The sequence below is a fragment of the Heteronotia binoei genome, chromosome 3 (genome assembly GCF_032191835.1).
Source record: "Heteronotia binoei isolate CCM8104 ecotype False Entrance Well chromosome 3, APGP_CSIRO_Hbin_v1, whole genome shotgun sequence".
NCBI lineage: Eukaryota > Metazoa > Chordata > Lepidosauria > Squamata > Gekkonidae > Heteronotia > Heteronotia binoei.
Window position 1 is genome coordinate 134,500,097 of NC_083225.1, and position 22,321 is coordinate 134,522,417.

The window sequence follows — 22,321 nt, forward strand, 5'->3', positions numbered from 1 at the left end:
AATAAAGGGAAAATTAAATTTCAAGTTAGGACTGGAATTTTAAAGACCCAACTATGAAGCTTCACTGAAAACAAAATTTATTTAGGCTCCTAGTATTGTCTAATAAAATTAAATCTCAAAGAACATTATGCTAGGGGGTTCATTAAAAGCATCACACGTCTCCAATCCTGATGCAGAAATCTGTGTCCACACAGTCTTCCAGGGCCATAGTTGCCCCAATCACTGTATTGGAGGACAGAAGATCTGATATCAATGTACATTTATATCTGCCTTCTTGTCATGCAGGGTGAGAGAGTTGTGTGCAAGCACCAGAGCTCAGCTTCCTGTAAGAAGTTCCTAGAGCAGTGCATTTGCAAAGATACTTCTAAATGCACTGGTGTGTCATCAGCTACCCACTGACTTTGTGGAGCAGGAATACCCCATATCTTCCTGATGCAATTCACTGAGTCCTCTGAAGTGTTATTCTTACACGGCAGTGGGGGAAATTGTTATAGAACAGATCAGCACCCACTCTCCAGCAATCAGAAATACTGTTCATTGGAGAAACTACATGGCTGGATATAAACCACTCTCATGATTCCTAACCATTTTCTATGCTATGGTTCTAATGAAACAAATGGAAGCTTTATGAAATTAGATTTGGAAGCGTAGTTATGAAATTAGATTTTTGTTATAAACCCAGGTGGAAGGCTTCAGGCAATGGTAGTGCATTTTCATAATATTTTTATTACCTATGTGGCCAAGATCAATTTTCCTTGGAACTGTGTGCTAAATTATGTAACGTGAATAAAAATATCATTACTTATGTTCCTGGGTAATATTCAAACAAACAGAACCAAAGTGAATTGAAGTAAAAGTATAATCAGACACATGTATGAACAGCATTATGCTCAGGTCATCCCATGTTTCCAGATTTAAAATATCTTTGAAATAAAACTCTTCATGCCTAAAGAATGGAAATACAAGAGTTTCACTATTTTGTTGTTATACTGACCATGGAACATAAAGTAATAGTATCAAGACAATAGGCTTATTCAAATTTACAACTGGGCAACTGTGACCCAAGATAATGAAACAGAGAAAACTTCTCAGATGGAAAAATATAACCAGTGATAAATAAATATGGTGTATAAAACACCCAATTTTGTAGCAAAGGTAACTGTCACAGATATGGCTAATGCAAAAGACATCAAATCTGCATATTATCACAGTTGCAGCAAACAAAATAAGGGAAATATCCCAAACTTCTAATCTCTTAATATTATATATATGGATAAAAACTTACACTTGTTGTATAAGCTGCCTCAGGGTCATCTTCTAACACACGGGATAATCCAAAATCAGAGACCTTACACATGAGATTGCTGTTGACCAAAATATTCCTAGCTGCCAAATCTCGATGTACATAGCCCATGTCTGAGAGATATTTCATGCCAGAAGCAATCCCACGTAGCATGCCAACCAGTTGGATGATAGTGAAATGGCCATCATGTTTCTGCAAGAAAGATAGGGGAGTCAAGTTAAAGTGCATTTACATTTTTAAATTTTGCTGGTTCAAATCAGTGTACATTTCTAAAATGTCTAACCTCTTAGGTCACAAAAATATATTTCCAATCCAAGCAAGTCTCTCAATAACTTTCCTTATGAAGACTTCTGATGAATCTACAGTTTGCCCATTTTTAACATTTCACTGGCCTTTTCCTATTATGCAGTTAAGTCTCTCCCCCTGCCAACACACACCTTTTGTTGTACACTGCAACTCTTGCCTCATTACTAATACCTGACTGTTGCCATTCAGATAGGGGAGAAACCTGAAAAGCAAGCTGGGTTTCTTCACCATTTCTACAATCCTTGCTGGTAATACTGGAATAAAGTAGAGTACTTTGATGTACTTTCCATAACATAATTGCTTAGGCATATAGAAATTCTATACATCACAATTTTATTTTTGTTTTTTTCCTTGTGATGGAATGTGCCTGCTCTGACCTTCAGGCACTATTCCTCCCTGCCCTTCTAGGTTTTTCTTAACACATGGAAGGGCTTTTCTTCTACTCTCAGGTAGCCTGCCACCACCACCTGATCTTCCTATGGAACTTTCTACTGGGAGGGTCAGTCCTTGCCTCTGTGTCTCTTGCTACCAAGTGCCTGGTCACCACAGGAACAGGTTACTGCTTTGTGTGCCCTTGAAGGAATAAGCCACTTGCCAAAGGCCTTTCTTCCTCCTGGCACTCCTTTAACAACAGCATGTCTGAGACAGTGAAGGTCTATGTAATACAGAGAATCACTACCAGCATAAAAAGTTGTAAGCTGTTCATAAGCATACTTTTAGCACAACACCTGATCAAGCAAGGGATGCAAAAAAAAAATTCTGTCCCATCTTTCTATATATGCCCTATCAGATGTTAAAATAGATGTCTCAAGGCCCCTGTGAGCCCCCCACATCCCAAAGTGGCCCCCTGACTCAGGACCAGTCAACCTACCTAGGAAGCCAAGAGGGAGTGACGGAGAACAGCGCTGAGCCCAGCAGCGACGACCTTGAAGCTCAGAAGGCTGAAAAACAGTCGACGGTGCAGGGGATAGGCCCAACCACATGTCCAGAGTGGGCGGGCAAGCAGCATTGTGGAAAGGCCCCAGCAGGAACCAACGCCCAAGCAGGGAGCTTGCCTCGCAGCTGCTCAGTCGACACTGGGCCTAGTGGGGCAGGGAGGAAGAGGCAGAGGCAAGCAGGAAGAGCCCTGAGGAGAAGGGAGGGACCCAGTGACTGGGCATCTCTGCTAATAAAGGGAGGCAGGGCTGAGGCAGAGGGAGGAGGAAAGGAACAGGAGGGAGGATAAAAGGCAGGGGCCATAGAGGGTCAAGGAGGAGCATCACTGGGGGCTGGGCTACCCAGAGGTAGACAAAGCCAGTCCCAGCGGGGTGTGGAGACCACCCAGGTGAAGTTAACCTGGTCTCCCATCCAATTCTGAGACCCTGGCCCAGCCTCTTGATGCCAGGGCAATAGGAGCAGTGCCACGGCCACCGGGCAAGGCGGGGCATGACAATAGAGGGCAGTTTCTTTAGCTTAGAAGTTCTAGACTTCTGCAGAGTTGTCATTACCTTGAAGCTTGTTCCAGCTCTTTTGGTGACCACATGGCCAATAGCTGCCTTCCTAGTGGACTTCCCAGAGTCATGGACTCATCACCCAAGGAAAAGAACCTCCTTCCTGCTGCAAGGATTTTAAAATATCATATATGTTTCTCCACCCATTGGCCAGATCATGCCAGGTTAAAGAGGCTTTTCCTGGAGATTTCCAGGACATTTCTTTACTGGAGTCCATCTAGCATTTCATTCTTCCAAATCTCTGTTCCCTGCTTGGAGAAGGAGAGGAACTTGATCCAACCATTATACCTCCTGCTAGATCTATTAGCATTTGTATGGAGGTGAGTTAAGGTATGTCTGGGAAGAAATTGAACTGACTTCTCTCTCCTACCTGTTCTCTGCCCAGAAAAAAACTTAAATGCGAAGTGGAGGATTTGCTCATGTCAACTCTCCTAGGAAAAAACATATTTCTTCACATTCCTTTCTATTTTGCATGGAGTAATCTAATTTCACACAACAATGACCCATACTGAAGCTAAAGATTTCTAAAATTCCTTAACCCTGCATTGTTCCTTCAGTCCTTATTCTTTTGAACAGGAGAGGTGGCGTTAATTTAGTATAGATGGGAAATTATAGCTTCTGGAAGGGGGACTTATTTGAATGAAAGTTAGTGAATTCTGCATTTCCTGACCAGCACATTTAAATAACAATAGTCAGTGCCTTTATAGCCTCATGTGTATAATTCTGAAGCACACATGATTATAGTGACAGAATCACTCTGCTGATGGTTTAAGGATGCTGGGGAATCCAAGAGTTGGAAAAGTTTGGGATTTAAGTGAAAAGGAGAACTGTTTTCTATATGGGAGATGCAGCAGTGTAATGTTTAGGAGAATATTTATCTACTAGAGCAGTTTGCAGATTATACATGTAGCAGTACAATATGGGAGTAATTCTTGTGCATATGTTCCACCACTGAATGTAGACCACTGTATAACTGCACTTCCTTGGGGCTTCACAGTCCAGTAGATCAATCCACAATGTTTACAGTTCAGCTTCTAGCAACCAGTTTTAAAGCAATAATGTGATAGCACCTAAAATCTGTTATACAAATAAGTTCTTACAAATTCCACTATCAAACTTGTCAACTAAGACTTAAAAAAACATGCATGTGTGCTGAATTAAAAGAATTCATTTCTTAAATCTGTAACAGTCTTTTAATGAAAGATGACTACCTCAGAAATGGGGAGGGGAAATCTTAAATAATAGATATGCTCTTGTCCAAGGTTATACAGTTAGTAAATCTCAGTGGAAATAGAGTTGGAAAGAAAACCCAATGAGAAAAAAAAAATCTTATCTTACTAATCCATTTCTGGACATGGAAGTGTTTCCTCAAGGACTGTCTTGGATATGAACAGTACTTGTAACAAAATCAAGACTTGAGGAACATTTAGGTAAGTGTCCACAAAAGTTATTTTGTTAGAATAACTTTTTAAAGATACTCGTAAAAACTTAAAAATAAAAGGCTGTTCCTTTTGTCTATGAAATCCACACACGCTTATGGACCATGGTTTACTCATTCTGCTTAACAAGAAGTATCATGTTGGATCAGACAATGTTCTACCAGACTTGTTTTCCTCTGTGGCCAGCCAGATATCCTGGAAAGACCACAGGTATACTGCTTCTAGGGTTGCTAAGTCCAATTCAAAAAATATCTGGGGTTTTGGAGGTGGAGCCAGGAGACATGGGGGTGGAGCCAAGAGCAAAGTTGTGACAAGCATAATTGAACTCCAAAGGGAGTTCTGACCATCATATTTAAAGGGACCGCACACCATTTAAATGCCTTCCCTTCACTGGAAATAATGGAGGATAGGGGCCCCTTCTTTTAAGGCTCATAGAATTGGACCCCCTGGTCTAATCTTTTTGAAACTTGGAGGGTATTTTGGGGAGAGGCACTGGATGCTATGCTTCTATCTCAAAAAACAGCCTCCCTCAGAACCCCACATGAATCAATTCTCCATTATACCCTATTGAAATTGGTCTCCATAGGGAATAATGGAGTGCCCAGCAGACATTTGCCTCCCCCCCCCACTTTCTGATGACTCTAAAGTGGGGGGAGGGCCTCCAACCCAGGGGATCCCCTACCCGCACCTGCGGATTGGCAACCCTAACTGCTTCTGAGAATTGAGGTTTCACTGATCTATCTTTCTTTCTTTCTTTCTTTCTTTCTTTCTTTCTTTCTTTCTTTCTTTCTTTCTTTCTTTCTTTCTTTCTTTCTTTCTTTCTTTCTTTCTTTCTTTCTTTCTTTCTTTCTTTCTTTCTTTCTTTCTTTCTTTCTTTCTTTCCTCTAATATTTTGAGGCCCTAAATTGTAGTTTACTTAGCTTGTACATAAATGCAGCTCTCTCTATGGCAGTGAGCTCCACAAGTTCAGACTGTAGTTGCTCTGAACTATCCTGCTCTTGTCAGATCTCAGAAGCTAAGCAAGGGTCAGCCCTGGTTAGTACTTGGATGGGAGACCACCAAGGAAGTCTGGAATATAAGTATAAATCAGCTGTGATTGATGGCAGATAAATGATCAATACTTTCTTTCATTTGTCTTGAATCTACTGTCCATCAGTTCTTGAAATTTGCGGAGAGGAGTTTCCCCCCCTATTTTCTACACACCATGCACAATTCTATAAACCGTTTACATAGCCACACTTTCTTGTACTTTTAATAAACTAAAAAACTAAAAAAAAAAAAAGATTCTTCAGGCTTTCCTGATAGGGAAAGTGATTCAACCCCTTGATCATTTTTTTAAACATCGTTTTGGGATCAATGATATCCTTTTCAGTAAGGGGTGTCCTGACCAGTAAATTCATTTATTCATTCATTCGACAAATTCTGCCCTCCCCGCCAAAGCAGACTCAGGGCGGCTCACATTGAAAGGTCATAAAACCACTGTTAATAACCCATAACATAAAAATATAAAGTAAATCATAAAAAAACATATAAAACAATATCATAAAACAATGTCAGGTGCTGTTATGATCTAACGGCGGAATATATGTATTAGTAATGGCGGGTAGCTACCAATTAGTCGATGTTAAGTTTTATTATTTAGCTATTACTGCTAAATGTCCTATTAAAAGAAAGGTCCCAGGTCACAGTAGAGTGTTTGAGGTAGGCCAAATTGTTTCTTATTGGGCCAGATGGTTTAATATCTAAGATTTCAGGTTTTCACGGCTGGTAACATCATTAGGGTTTGTAGAATCTTTTGGGCTCAAGTGCCGTGTTCTACTGGAGAAAGTTTTCCTTCCAGATGTTTCGTTCTCAGCTGCGGAGAACATCCTCAGTGGCGTTGCAGCTGGAGCAGGTGCTCTGACCTTCTTGGCTGCTGTGCATTGAGTGGGGAGAACGAAACGTCTGGAAGGAAAACTTTCTCCAGTAGAACAGGCACTTGAGCCCGAAAGATTCTACAAACCCTAATGGTTTAATATCTGTTTTTTCTTTTGTCATGGATTTTAATTCAGAAATGCCTGGCAGAAGAGCACCATTTTGCAGGCCCTGCAGAACTGTGAAAGCTCTTGCAGGGCCCTAACCTCCTTCAGAAGCTTGTTCCACCAGCAAGGGGCTGCAAACAGAAAAGTCCCTGGCTCTGGTCATCTTGAGCCTGGTGTCTTTGATGTTGGGGATCGAGAGCAGGTTTTGTGACCTGACCGAAGTGCTCTCTGGGGTGCATGTGGGGAAAGGCAGTCCCTAAGGTATGCAGGTCCCTGGTCATATAGGGCTTTAAAGGTAATAAGCAGCACCATGAAGTGAATCTGGTAAGCAACAGGTAGCCAGTGCAGTGCTTTCAGCACAGTTTGAATGTGTTACTTGCAATTTGCCTGTGAAGGAAGCCCCATTAACAACCTGACTGCAGCATTCTGCAGTAGCTGAAGTCTCTGGATTTGGGACAAGGGCAGCCCCCCATGTAGAGGGCATTACAGTAATCTAGTCTTGAGGTGACTGTAGCATGGATCACTGTCACCAAGTCATCACGTTCGAGAAAGGGGATCAACTGCCTTATCAGCCGAAGATGATAGAAGGCTGATTTAGCAATGGCTACTACCTGGGCCTCCATTGTTAGGGATGGATCCAGGAGCACTCCCACAGTATTCCAACTATAGCTGTACTATTACAATATGAGATGTTTTATTTTCAGTTCCCTTCCAAATAACACATTGTTGTTTTCATCATTATTGCACAGAACATTGTCATTTTCATCAAGCTATCCACCACAACCCCAACATCTTTTTCCTGATCAGTCCCTGACAGTTCATATCCTATCAGTATGTAAATGTGAATGTAGAATTTTTGCCCCATTATGGATCACTTTACTTTTGCCACCATCTTAAATTCAAATCTACCCGCCATTCTACACAACATCATGGCCTGACACATATTCCTCCCCCCTGCCTTTTGTAACATTAATTAAGGGTTCTGGAGAACTCAAAAGTTTGAATACTTTACTGTTATTTTAATATACTAGGTTTTGTTTTGTAGCAAGGCAGCTATCTTCATCCTCTGGTTAATCTGATGTAATCTGCAAATTAGACTGTTCACTGCTCACTCCTGATTCCATATCATTTATGAATAAATTAAACACAGTCCTAATGTAGATGTCTCGGAAACCACAGTGAGACCTGTTCCTTTACTCCTACCCTCTGTTTCAAGCAGAGTGTTGGACTAAATGGACAGTTACTAATGGACCGTTATTAATTCATAAAATCAATCTCGCTATCCCTAAACTGGTAAGTTTACTGAGGAGCATTTGTTGATAGACTTTCTCAAAAGTTTTTTTGGCAGTCGAAGTATATAATGTCTCCCAGTTCAACCTTACACACATGCTTTTTAACATTCTAGAATAACTCCAAAAGGTTGGTAAGGCATACCTTCCCTTTGCAAAGAGCTATATTGGTACTTATTAAGTTAAAGAGTTGTTTGCCTGTAATATTCTAATGATGGTTTCCCACAAAAGGCATCAGGTTAACTGGCCGATTTTCTAGATCCTCTTTTAAAGGCTGGCATTACATTAAATATATTCTAGTTTTCCATTAGGGAGGACAATTCTAGTAACACAGTGTTACTCTTACTGTTAAGAGATCAAAAACGTAATGTCCTCAGACACCTGCATTGCCATCCAGATCCAGTAACTTGCTAATTTGTCAATTAGCTCCCCCCCCCCCCCGCATGAGTGAGAAAAAGCAGGAGGGATTGCAAGGATGGAGCAGGAGACGGGGGTGGGTGAGGGGACTGTTCAACTGTTGAGTATGTTGGCAGCAACATTTGCAGCATCCCTTAGTTGTGCAGGTTTGGGAGTTTAAATGTTCCTGAGCATTATGCCTCTTCCTTATTTTTAGCCCTAACCCAAAATTGGGTGGGTAGGGAGTGAGGACCAAAGCTGCACGATCGTTTTTAATTTAAGAATGAAAGCATTCTCTCATACCTGGATAACACAGGCTAGCCCAATCTCCTCAAATTTCAGAAGCTAACCAGGGTTGGCCCTGGTCAGTATTTGGAAGGGAGATCACCAAGGAACATGAATGGTAAACCATCTCTGAACAGCTCTTGCCTTGAAAACCCTACGGGATCATGATAAGTCAGGTGCAACTTGACGGTACTTTCCACTACCAAAAGTCATTCTGCATATGCTGAAAGGCATGCATTCCTCTACACAGGCAAATTGCAAGGTGGTCTGCAATTAACAATTAAAACTAGGTACCAGGTTGAGTTAAACTGGGTATTCCTTTTTCCTTTTTCTCACCCCTCTCTTTTACTCACCTACTCCTGGAATAAATTTCAAACTAAAAACAGAGCAGGCTACCCCAAATCAGTAACAATCTCACTCCAATATTCTGCCTAGTTTTCTCAATCATCACTGCAGAAATACTGACAAGAAAGAAGCAAAGGAATCAGGAAGAAAATGGTGATGGATAGGGGAGAGAAGAATAAATTTCTATGCTTACAGAAAACATTCCTCATGAAAAAAATACTAGTGTCAGTGTAAGAACAAACCCAAAGCATTATGATAATCAAACCTCAAGCATTATGATGCTCAGAAGATAGCCAGTTGTTGTTAGGGCTGCCACGTCTGTATTGGAAAATACCTGGAGATTTGGGAGAGGGGGAGGTTGGGAAGGGGAGGGGCCTCGGCATGGTACAATGCCATAAATCCATCCTTCAAAGCAGCCATTTTCTCCAGGGGGAGCTGATCTCTGCCAGCTGGAGATCAGTTGTAAGAGTGGGAGATCTCCAGGCCCCACCTGGAGGCTGGCAACTGTAGTTGCTGTACTGGTTAGAGTGTTAAGCAAGAGCCAGGAATTCAATCTCCACTCATTCTTATAGTTTACTGGGGGATGTTGGGCCTGTCCCTTTCTCTCAAGCCCAGTGTTATGAAGATAAAATGGAGGATGAAAGGGGAGAATTCTGAATGCTGCCCTGAGCATCTTGGAAGAGGAATGGAATAAAATATGACAGTCAGAAGAGAGAAGTGCAGAATTCTTGTGCAAAATGGGAGAGAAGCTATCTGATCATTACCTTCATCAGAAAAGTATAACTTGGTGGGGGGATGAGAACAGAACTTCTTCCATTGTTTTAGCTGAGGTGTCACAATAGGTAACAATTTGGTTCTAGATTGATCACTCAGATGTCTTTTGTTTTAACAATGGTTTGCACTAAGTAAAACTATCATCACCCATTAATCCTTTTGTCAAACTCCTGGGAGCCATCTCCAGGCTGATGTCATGTACCACATGACATCGCCTCAGGACACGAAATTGGCTACAAGAAGGCCAGGTTTTTGGCCAGTTAGGTGTGTCTCTGACAGTACCCCTACCCTTGCTATCCGAGCCACTCCCAATTACCTGATGGTATTGGGCCCATTATTGCAAGATATGCTGATTGTTTCTTGTTGCCCCTTCCCTTATTGTCTTTGCTAGAGGATTGTTCTTCCTGCATCATCGAAGGGTAAAGTATCACCCTGTAGGTTTTCCCTTATATGTTTCCCTATCCAATTTCCTCGCTATTTGCCTAGGACTCTGTGATTGTTGTTTGCTTTTCTTTTCTTGTGTGCTTGAACAAATTTTTTAAAATAAAAACCCATTTTAGTTTACAAATCTCCTCGTTATTTGAGAGGGCTGCTGGGTATAGAATCATAGAGTTGAAAGGAACCTCCAGGGTCATCTAGCCCAACCCCCTGCACAATGCAGGAAACTCACAAACACCTCCCCCTAAATTCACAGGATCTTCATTGCTGTAAGATGGCCATCTAGCCTCTGTTTAAAAACCTCCAAGGAAGGAGAGCCCACCATCACCCAAGGAAGCCTGTTCCACTGAGGAATCACTCTAACTGTCAGGAAGTTCTTCCTAATGTTGAACTGGAAACTCTTTTGATTTAATTTCAACCCACTGGTTCTGGTCCTACCTTCTGGGGCCACAGAAAACAATTGCACACCATCCTCTATATGACAGCCCTTCAAGTACTTGAAGATGGTGATCATATCACCTCTCAGTCACCTCCTCTCCAGGCTAAACATCCCCAGCTCCTTCAACCTTTCTTCATAGGACTCGGTCTCCAGACCCCTCACCATCTTTGTCGCCCTCCTCTGGACCCGTTCCAGCTTGTCTATATCCTTCCTAAAATGTGGTGCCGAAAACGGAACACAATACTCTAGATGAGGTCTTATCAGAGCAGAGTAAAGCGATACCATCACTTCACATGATCTGGACACTATACTTCTGTTGATACAGCCCAAAATTGCATTTGCCTTTTTAGCCACCGCATCACACTGTTGACTCATGTTCAGCATATTATCCACTAAGACCCCAAGATCTTTTTTGCAAATACTACTGCTAAGTCTCCCCTATCCTATAACCATGCATTGGATTTTTCCTACCTAAATGCAGAACTACATTATCCCTGTTAAAATTCATTTTATTGATTTTAGCCCAGTTTCCCAGCCTGTCAAGGTCATCCTGTATCCTGTTTCTGTCTTCTACTGTATATGTAACCGCTCCCAATTTAGTATCATTGGCAAATTTAATAAGCATTCCCTCTATTCCTTCATCCAAATCATTGATAAAGATGTTGAACAAAACAGGTCCCAGGACAGATCCTTGAGGCACTCCACTTGTCACTCCTCTCCAAGAGGATGAGGAACCATTCACAAGCACTCTTTGGGTGTGATCTGTCAACCAGTTACAGGTCCACCTAACAATAACAAGATCCAAACCACATTTTACCAACTTGTCAACAAGGACAGTATGTGGAACCTTATCAAAAGCCTTACTGAAATCAAGATAAACGATGTCTATAGCATTGCCCTGATCCAGCAAGGTAGTCACTTTCTCAAAAAAAAGATCAGGTTAGTCTGGCATGACTTGTTCTTGAGAAACCTATGCTGGTTCTTAGTAATCACATCAATTCTTTCTAAATGTTCCAGGACCGACTGTTTGATGATTTGTTCTAAAACTTTTCCAGGTATAGATGTCAAGCTGACGGGTCGGTAGTTACCCGGATCCTCTTTTTTCCCCTTCTTGAAGATGGGGACAACATTCGCCCGCTTCCAATCTTCCACCACCTCTCCTGTTCTCCAAGAATTCTAAAAATTAATAGCCAGAAGCTCAGAAATTACATCTGCAAGCTCTTTTAGAACCCTTGAATGCAACATCTGGTCCTGAGGACTTAGTTTCATTTAAAGAAACTAGGTGTTTATGTACTACCCCTATGCTGACCCTAGGTTGGAACTTCATACCACCTTTATATGTTCTGTTTTTGCCATGTTGAGCACTGTTTCCCTCAGAAGAGAAGATTGAGGAAAAGTAGGAAATGAGCAGTTCCACCCTGTCTTCATTACCTGTTGCAATTTCACTTTCTTGCCCTCACAATGGGCCTACCATGCCTTTGCTCTTTTTCTTACTCTGAACATAAGAAAAGAACCTTTTTGTTATTGTTTTTAGCATTTTGGCCAGCCTCATACTGACCTTTAGCTTTCCTTTTTCTCGACAAACACTGGTGATTTGTTTATATTCATCCTTGGTTATAACGCCCTCCTTCCAATTCCTAAAGGAGTCTTTTTTTATTTCTCAAGTGTTTAGAGAGCTGTTTATGGAGCCAAATTGGCTTCTTTAGGCTTCTTCCATTTTTTCTTCTCATAGGAATTGTCTGCGATTGCGCTTTCAGTATTTCACTTTTAACAAACTCCCACCCCCATCTTCCTAAGTATTTCTGACGATGGGATTTTACCCAGCATAGTTCTAATTTTGTTGAAGTTTGTCTTTCTGAAGTCCAGCCTATAAGTCTGACTGCGTATAGCTTTCCCCTTCCCTAAGACTGTAAATTCCAAAATCACATCGTCACTACTGCCCAGGGTGCCCACTATTTCCACTTCTTCAGTCAATTCTTTCTTGTTGGTGAGAATCAAATCCAAGATAGCAGATCCCCTTGTTTCTTTCTTCACTTTCTGGAAAAGGAAGTTATCAGCAAGACAAGCCAGGAATCTATTTGACTTTTCATTTTTAGCAGAGTTGGACTTCCAACAGATGTCCGGGTAATTGAAATCTCTCATGATCACTGTATCCCTTTTCTTGGAGAACTTTGCAATCTGTTGTAGAAGTATCTCATCCAAGTCCTCTGCTTGGCTTGATGGTCTATAGCAGACCCCCACAATAATATCACTGTTATTTCTTACTCCTTTTATTTTTACCCAGAGACTCAACTGAGCTGCCCTGCTCAGATTCACATATTTCCTCACAAGTATATACCTCTTTCACATATACTGCTACTCCTCTGCCCTTTCTCATTTGCCTGTCCCTTTTAAATAAGGTGCAACCCTGAATCCTAATATTCCAGTTGTGAGTGTCATCCCACCAAATTTCAGTAAGAAAGTTTCAGTAGACTGACTCCTGTATACACAGGTTATTGACCCCACTTAGTTTGCCATTCTTGCCCACCTAATTTCCCCATACCTCGTTTGAGGGCAATTTGACTAAGAAAGGTGCCCTATCCTACATTGGTTTCAATGGAGAAAAGAAGGTGTTTAAATATTTCTGAAGGGCAGAAAGGTGGGTTACAAAATATAAATAAATACATCAGTCACTAAAGAAAGACATAATTATCAGGCCTCACAGATGCAAAAGCACTCCTTTGCTCTTTCTAATGTGCTTGCATCAGGATTTCTTCCACTGATGAAACCAGGATCAAACTATATACTGTGCTGGAGGTTTGTGAATGCAGCTCCAGAAATGTAATTTGCTATAAAAAGCAACTGTGTGTGCCCTCATGTATGTCTGTCAATATTGGGGCTGTGATTCTGGAAAAGGGGAAATGTTACTTTACTTTATGGTTGCCCCAAAGTGGAAATACCTCCTTGTAGGGCTGTTTAATGCCCAGGCAGAACTTATAACAGTTACTTGTCTTCTCTCCACCGGGGCTTAATATAGCTGGTGGAAGATGCATTTTTAAGTGAAGAAACTGCATAAGAAAAATAGTCAAACTCCTTCTCTGGCACCATGACCCCAGTTCAGATCCCCCAGTGGCATTCTAGGACTTAGCTACACATAGGGAGTTACAGGCTCTGAATATTTTTATCCTATGACCTTGTAACAATTCATTCTGGGCTATGTTTACGGTCTTCTTTAATAGACTTGAATTTCTATGCAAACATACTCTGAATAGACAAATATTTTGACATTCCTATATATAGAGATCTTCTGGTAATTTTCTCTCCTTTTCTTGTTCTTTTTATTTTTTCCAAGATAACACAAAATTGATTCTACCAAGCATCTAAGCAATGCTATGTTTTTATCTAAGGCTTAGTTCTGACTCTCAGGGGTTAATGTAAGGTGTACTTTTGATAAAATTCACAGTAGCTGCTAAGGGGGTTTATCAGCCTTGGCAACAATTCATACCACAGTGAGTTTGTCCAGAGCCACTGTTCCATCAAATTCTAAACAGCCTTTAATAGCTTTGCCAAATAAACTACCCTTGACAGCCAAAAATATATCTAATGCCTGGCTGGTTGCACATTTATGCTGCCCATCCAATGCACATCAAAGAAATTGTTTTATATTCAGCATCTGATGGCTTTTGCAAAAATCTGACTCAAGAAATATTCCAATTCAGTTTCAGAACACTGCATAAAGTATTGTGGGCAACAAATCAAACCTCTCCAGTGAAAGCTCTTCCTTCTGCAACAGAATTTTGTTCTTAAAGTGTTCCAAAGATGCATTCAGTTTACATAGTTAAATAAACTTTGAGTGAAATCTAAGAGTTCCACTCCAGACTCTAATTATAGGGGATCAGGGGTGCATAGCATTCACATTTCTGGAGGTTAAGGCACTTTAAGTCTGCACAGTCTCTCTCTGTGAGGGCAGCACTGAGTGAAAGAGAGGGGGTTACTGAAAATTTATTCTGGGATATAAAGGCACCTTTTTTTTTAAAGTAATAAAATTCTTAACCTGCAAAGAGGTTTGGGGGGGGGGGCACAAAATATATAGCCTTGCTCAAGATGCATTTGAAATTTTTAATAAATTGAGACTTCCGGGGTTGGAAAATGCCGAGCTGAATTGCTTCTCAGAAGGAGAGCAGGCTGGGGCTTCTGTTTGGGGTAGTGGAGGGCAATTTAATGCCTACTGCCTACTTTTCTCAATCAGAGATCAGTCCAAGATATGCAAAGGAAACTCTGAGGAGATTTACCTTGGCTAAAAGGGAGTCCCGGGGGGGGGGCTCCTTTGAGGCTTTGAGGGGTCTCCGGAGATGAGTTGCATATTCATCATCTGCAGAAGTTTCCAGAGTCATTTATTTGACATAAGCTCAAATAAATCCTTAGCTCTTCAATGTCTTTGACAGGATCCTAACCTCCTTTGAGACTGCTAAACATCTAAAGCTATACAAGACTGGTGTTGGATCTGGATAACTGCAATAAAACGTACTGATGACTATCTTCATTCCAGGACTATTTAAAGTTAAACAAAATAAAATCAGAAGGTGGGAAATAGAGATTCAGAAAGCTTGGAAGAAGAAGGGGAGAAGGGGCGAAATTTGAACTTTGTAAATTTAAAGGACAGTGCTAAAAAATGGAAAGGAATTTACTGTTTTGTCTACTTGCGGTTTTGGTGAAAAAGCCCCATCGTCACAGATTTGCAGCTCTCACAGTCAACACAGGAAATATGTCAAACATCGCGAGATCTTTTTACCAGTGAAAATGGGATTTGGTGGCAAGAAAAGCAGGAAGTGTTGGATGGAAAAGGGAAATCATTGAAGCAGCTAGCCTACTCTAGGACTATAATATCATAGAAAAACATCGGCGGCCATTGCTAGGAGGTCAAAATTTAAACAAAGTTTTTAAAGTGTTCGAGACATTAAAAATTGGTGAAGCTGACAGAGGTGACAATTATAAGGTAAATACTATTGGACATTATCGCTGATAATTATTTTAGAAGCCTTTCAAAGGAAATTTTTTTAAAGGGAAGCAGAAAGTCACGACTGCCATTTTGGAAGAAATAAAAACTTTAAAATTTAATATCTGAGCCCAGGAGGATCTGAGGATGGCAAAATTAGGCTTATTGAAAAGGGCAAGCCTTACTCTATCAAACCTGATAGTTTAAATTTAATTTGGAGAGGTTAAAATTTTCGGTGTTTTTTTAAATGTCAGAGCATAAGTTAACCCATGCAAGGACTGCCTCAATGGAGAAAATGCAAGAGCAATTAGAAGCAATGGAAGCCAGGATGATGAAAGGGGTGAGAGACATAACTGCTTCTAAAAAAAGAAATAAAAAAAAGACATTGAAGAGCTAAGGAAAGATATAGAAAATCTCAGAAATGAGACTGTGGTAACATCAAAGAAAGTGCAAGAGGTGGAAGAGAGAGTGAAAGTACATGATTCCATCTTACTAAAAATGCAAGAAAAGGTGGCAATTCATGACTGCAAATTGATGGAAACCCAGATACTTCTGAGAGGAGTACCTGAGGGTGAAGAGACTGATTTGAAAGGATATATAATAAGAATAATTGCAGAATTTTTGGAAGAAGATCCTGAAGGAACTAGAAGCATGTATGACTATATGTATAGAGTGAACACACTATATGCCAAGAAAAATAATCTACCAAGGGATGTGGTTATAAGATATATGACAAAAGAAATGGTGGGAAAAATCTTGAATAAAAATTTTGAAAAGACATTGATAGTGGGAGGCAGCAGAGTAAGAATCATGAAAGAATTGCCAAGACAAGTGATAAATGACAGAAAAGCATACAAAAAATTGACAGAAAAATTACGTGACAATGAAATGAGGTATAGATGGATAATACCTGAAGGTCTGAGCTTTGAGCTGCAAGGAAAAAGGATTACAATTACAAGCACACAGGAATTGCATAGGTTTTATGAAGAACATAAAGAATTTGCACCATGATGGATTACAAATTATTATCTTGGAATGTAAATGGACTAAATTCACCACAAAAAAGAAAGGCAACGTTTCATTGGATTAAAAAGCAAAATTGTAATATAGTTTGTTTACAAGAAGTGCATATCAAACAAAAGGATTACAAATTTTTATGGAATAAACAATTGGGACTAGAATTTTATTCATTGGCTGAACAGAAGAAAAGGGGAGTGGTTTTCTATATTAAACAAGAATTAGAGCCGAAATTAGTGTTTAAAGATAAAGATGGAAGATTTGTAGCGGTAGAAATAATATTAAATGCAAAAAAATCCCATTGTTATTGGGACTGTATGCACCAAATGGTGCAAAGGATGCTTTTTAAAAAGACATTATACAACAATTTGATGAAATGGTTATGACCAAGTTTTGATAATGGAGGACTTTAATGGAACAATTAAGAACACACTGCATAGGTCTGTGGGTAAAAAAATAATAAGGAAGGAAAATTGCCAAAGTCTTTCTTTGAATTGGTCAAACAAGAAAATTTGGAGGATATATGGAGGAAATTTAATCCTGAAGTGCGGGACTATACCTTTTTTCAGCAAGACATAAAACTTTTTCCAGAATTGACATGTTATGGGGCACTAAAGACTTAAGCCTTATAACAAAGAAAATAGAGATTTTACCTAAAATTGGGGCTGACCATAACCCAATAATGTGGATTACAAAATTGTCTAAGAAGTTGAGAAGATGGAGATTGAATGAAGATTTACTACAGAATAAAGAAATAGTGACATCTCTGGAAAATGAAACTAAAGCTTTCTTCCAAATAAACGATAAAGAGGATATAGAATTTCAAACAATCTGGGATGCTTATAAAGCAGTAATGAGAGGAATATTGATTACATTGAATAACAAAGATAAGAGGGCAAAAGAAAAACAGATGTTGGACATTCAAAATGAAATAAAGAAAAAAGAAGGGGAACTGAGAAAAAGGCCAGGGATAAAGAAAATTATAAGGGAGATTACAATATTACAAACGCAAATGAGACATTTGTTAAAGAACTGGAATGGAATCTGAAAAGATTGCAGCAGAAATCTTTCAATGAAGCAAACAAACCTGGAAAATATTTGGCCTGGCAACTGAAGAAAAAGAGAGAAAGTAAAATTATTAATAAAATTGTGGTGGATGGAAGAGAGGTGGTAGATCAAGAAGGAATAAAAAGAGAATTCTTTAAGTATTATGCCAAGTTATTTAAAGGTGTTAAAATAAGGAAAGAAAAGATGGATGAGCACTTACAAAAGATAAAAATAGCACCCTTAGCAGAAAATATGCAAAAAGTTTTGAACGATCCAATTGAAAAAATAGAAATTGAAGCAGCAATTAATGCAATGAAAAATAGAAAAGCACCTGGGCCAGATGGATATACAGCTAAATTTTTTAAAACCCTCAAAGAGGAGTTAATCCCGAAACTTCAGAAACTGATGAATATGATAAGAACAAAAGGTAAAAAACCAAATACGTGGAAGGAAGCTGTTATTTTGTTGATTCCAAAGGAAGATAGAGATGTCACAAACGTAAAAAATTATAGACCAATTTCTTTATTAAATAATGACTATAAAATATATACAAGAATCTTGGCAGAATGGTTTAAACAATATTTGATAAATTTTATAAAGGAAGATCAAGCAGGGTTTCTTCCCAAAAGGCAAATAAGAGACAATATCAGAACTGTTGTAAATATTGTAGAATATTATGAAACATATCCAGAAAAGGAAGTAGCATTATTCTTTGCGGACGCAGAGAAAGCATTTGACAATTTAAATTGGGATTTTATGTTTGCAGTAATGGAGAAAATGGAGCTGGGAGAAAGCTTTATAAAAATGATAAAAGCAATATATACTGAACAATGTGCAAGGCTATGGATAAATGCTGATCTTATAGAAGGCATGATAATTAGTAAAGGTACAAGACAAGGTTGTCCACTTTCCCCACTGTTGTTTATAATGACTCTTGAAATATTACTGATGCAAATTCAAGAAGATAAAGAAATAGAAGGATTAAAAGTAAAAGGATTTACTTACAAATACAGAGCATTTGCAGATGATATAATGTTTATAAATGAAAACCCCATACAAGTCACACCTTTGTTGTTAGCCAAAATACAAGAATATGGGAAGTTGGCGGGACTTTGTATTAATAAAGAAAAATCAAAACTTTTATGTAAAAATATGCAAATAAATAAGCAACAAGAATTGCAGAGACTAACGGGCTGTGAAGTTACCTCCAAGGTAAAATATTTGGGTGTGGAGATAACAATGAAGAATATTGATTTGTTCAAAAATAATTATGAGAAGCTATGGCGTAAAATGGATGAAGATATGTTAAAGTGGAATAAACTTAATTTGTCACTGTTGGGTAGAATAGCCGCAATTAAAATGAATATTCTACCAAGAATAATGTATTTGTTTCAAACTATTCTGATTGTGAAAGACAGTAAACAATTTAATAGATGGCAAAGAAAAATTTCAGTTTTTGTGGGCGGGGAAGAAACCAAGAATTAAAATGAAAATTTTAACAGATGCAAAAGAGAGAGGCGGATTTCAATTACCAAACTTAAAATTATATCATGAAGCCGTTTGCTTAGTATGGATAAAAGAATGGATAATGTTGTTAAACAAAAAACTCTTAGCGTTGGAAGATCATGGAAATAAATTTGGCTGGCACACTTATATGTATTATGGGGGAAAAAAGATAGATGGCTTTTTCTCTCACCATTATATAAGAAACAGCTTGCTAAATACATGGATGAAATATAAGAAATATGGAGGTGAGAAAACCGTTATGGATAACAGCTGAGACGGGTGAAGAAAAGTGGTTGTCATATAATCAACTATTAAAAATACAAAGTGGCAAAATAGAATTGAAAACTGCTGAAGAGCTGAATAATAAATATGATTGGTTTCAAATGCAACAAATGAAGAGCTTGGTGGAGAATGATATTAAAACTGAAGGAATAAGAAAAGAGCAAACAGAAATGGAAAAAGTTCTGTTTGGAGACAATGAAAAATTAATTTCAAAATTATATAAATTACTTTTAAAATGGTCTACGGAAGATGAAGTAGTGAAATCTCAAATGGTTAAGTGGGCAATTAATGTAAATAAAGAAATACAGATGGAAATTTGGGAATATTTGTGGAAGAACTCTATGAAGCTTTCGACGTGTCATAGTATTAAAGAGAACTGTTTTAAAATGATGTATAGATGGTATATGACTCCTAAGAAATTGGCAAAGATGAATAATAAGATGCCAGACAGATGTTGGAAATGTAAAAAACATGAAGGTTCTTTCTACCACATGTGGTGGACTTGTGAAAGAGCAAAAAAAGTATTGGCAGATGATTCAACAAGAAATTTCTAGGATCTTGGGATATGAATTTAAGAAAGTTGCAAAGCCTTTCTGTTGGGATTACAAATGGAAAAATTTGCAAAAGAAGATAGAACTATAATTTGGTACTTGCTTTCAGCAGCTAGGACATTATATGCGCAGTTGTGGAAGCAAGAAACAATACCAGAGAAATGGGATTGGATTGTAAAAGTTATGACATGGAGTGAAATGGACAAATTAACAAGAATTTTAAGAGACTATGATTTAGAAGTTTTTAAGATGGAGTGGAAAAAGTTCAGAAGATATGTAGAAAAAGAGTGGAAAATAAAAGGACATTGGACAATTTTTGATAATGATTAAGTCTTAGAAAAAAGAAGAATATTAATTTTTGTTTTTATTAGTTAAGGGTACCTTTAAACATTAGTACCTTAAGTAAATAACACCGGCGGGGGTCAAGTAACAGGGTGAGGGGTGGGTAGAAAGTAATTTATGGGATAGACAAAAGAAGTTATTAATGATCCAAGAAATATAATTTGTTACCATATGTTACCAAATAAAATTGTTTTAACTGAAATTTTTAATCAATTGCATGTTTATGAATACATCATTGTAAATTTTGGTAGGGAGCAGGTACAAATGAAGCTATTTTACATGTTATGCAAGATATGAAGAGGTGATAAAATTCTGAACTGTTTCTTTCTATACTGCAGGTCAATCACATTTATAATATTCCATTCTGTGTAGAAGTCCCTGCATGTGGAAAGCTGCACATCAAGGAGAAGCATTTGATGTACCTGATATGCTAGGCTGAAAGCTTTTTATGTGAACAAAATTTAATAAATTTAACTCTCACCTACAGAAAAGGGGTACACATCAGTCCACCACTTCTTTTTGTGTAGTAGGGCTTCATGCGTACATAGTTGGATATTGCACTGTGGCTGAGTTACAGCAATAACTCAGAAGAAAAAGAAGAAGACTTTGTTTTATATCCTGGCCTTTACTATCCTGGCTTACAATCACCTTCCCTTCCTCTCTCCACAATAGGGATCCTGTGAGCTAGGTGGGGCTGAGAGAATTCTGAGAGAACTGTGACTGACCCCAAGGTCATCCAGCTGGCTTCATGTGGGGAAGTGGGAGGAATCAAACCTGATTCTCCAGATTAGCGTCTGTTGCTCTTAACCACTATATTAAGTTGGCTCTGTTTGCATAGGAAAATCCAGTTGCAAATGGAATATAGTAAAATGACATCAAAATATGCAGATAAAATCAAATAAGGGTTTTTTATTATTAGAATGTATAAATATTATAAAATAAAACACAAGCACAACAATTTTTGGAATATTGGAAAAGACTAACAATACATACAAATTCAGACATGGGGTAGCGAAAGTGTGGATACAGGGAACTTTCCCCTCTTCTCCCATAATACTAGAACTCAGAAGTACCCAATGAAAAATTTGAGAAATCTTTTAAGGACAGAAAAAAAGAAAATACTTCTTTACTCAATGAGTAATTAAATTGTGGAATTCACTACCAGTGGAGGTAGTAATGGCTATGAGCATAGATATCTTTAAAAGGGGGTAAGAGAGATTTATGGAGGGAAGGTCCATCTATGGCTACTAACCTCAGTGACTGAAGGAAGCCTCTATATCCAGAGGCAGCAAGCCTCTAAATACCAGTGCTAGGAAGCAGCATCAATTACCATGGTAGCTGGAAGTTACAGCATTGGTACACCTTCCCATATGGCAAAGGCAGTACAGGAAACCTTGGGCCAAATGTGAAGAGCGCATGTGATTATTTCTTATGCCAGCTTCCTGTCATTTCCAGAATGGGCAATAGAGAGAGGAGCAACCCAGCAGTCTTCTCACACAAGGCCACAAGCTTCATCATCGACAATTCTACCAACATAAATTGGGAAGGGGCCTTTGCACAATCTCTTGCTGGGAATTCTCTTCAGCAGCTTCCACAACTGGGACAGGAGAAGTTGTGTCCTGTTCTTATGGAGAAAGAGATGCTGCTTACCTGTCAAAAACATCTTTTTGCACAAGAAAACCTCTAAAAGAACTCAACTAATGTTCTAAGATGTATCTGGCAGTAAATTTGAATAAGAACATAGTAATGAGGTAGCAGAGCATGTAGTAATTAATTTCACCATTTCTCAGTTTTAAACAGTAAGGAACCCTCCAGGGGATAGAGATTAATCACTCTAGCTTACTTTCATTTAACTCTGTTTTTTAAGATACTCATATATTTGCTACATTTTTAGAAGCAGCTTCCTTTCACCAGTACATATTGTTAATCAACCAGAGGCTGACTCATCCATCCTCTTTTATTGGTTATCTCCAAATCACTGTGATTGGCTTCAGTGGGGTGTGGAGGTTTGCCGAAGCTATTTAGGGCTATTTATTTAGGGCTCCTATGAGCTGGTCCCTATGTGAGGCAAGAGAC

The 22,321-nt window shown here is 38.9% G+C and overlaps 1 protein-coding gene across 6 annotated transcripts in view; it reads right to left on the reverse strand.

The window, feature by feature from the left end:
* EPHA6 (EPH receptor A6) overlaps positions 1-22,321 on the reverse strand; it is a 778,455-nt gene that overhangs the window by 70,261 nt on the left and 685,873 nt on the right. For all 6 annotated transcript variants that reach the window (XM_060234507.1, XM_060234505.1, XM_060234502.1 and 3 more), the window contains one exon: positions 1,286-1,495. In XM_060234507.1, coding sequence (XP_060090490.1) covers positions 1,286-1,495 — 210 coding nt within the window. The remainder of the gene's footprint in view (positions 1-1,285; positions 1,496-22,321) is intronic.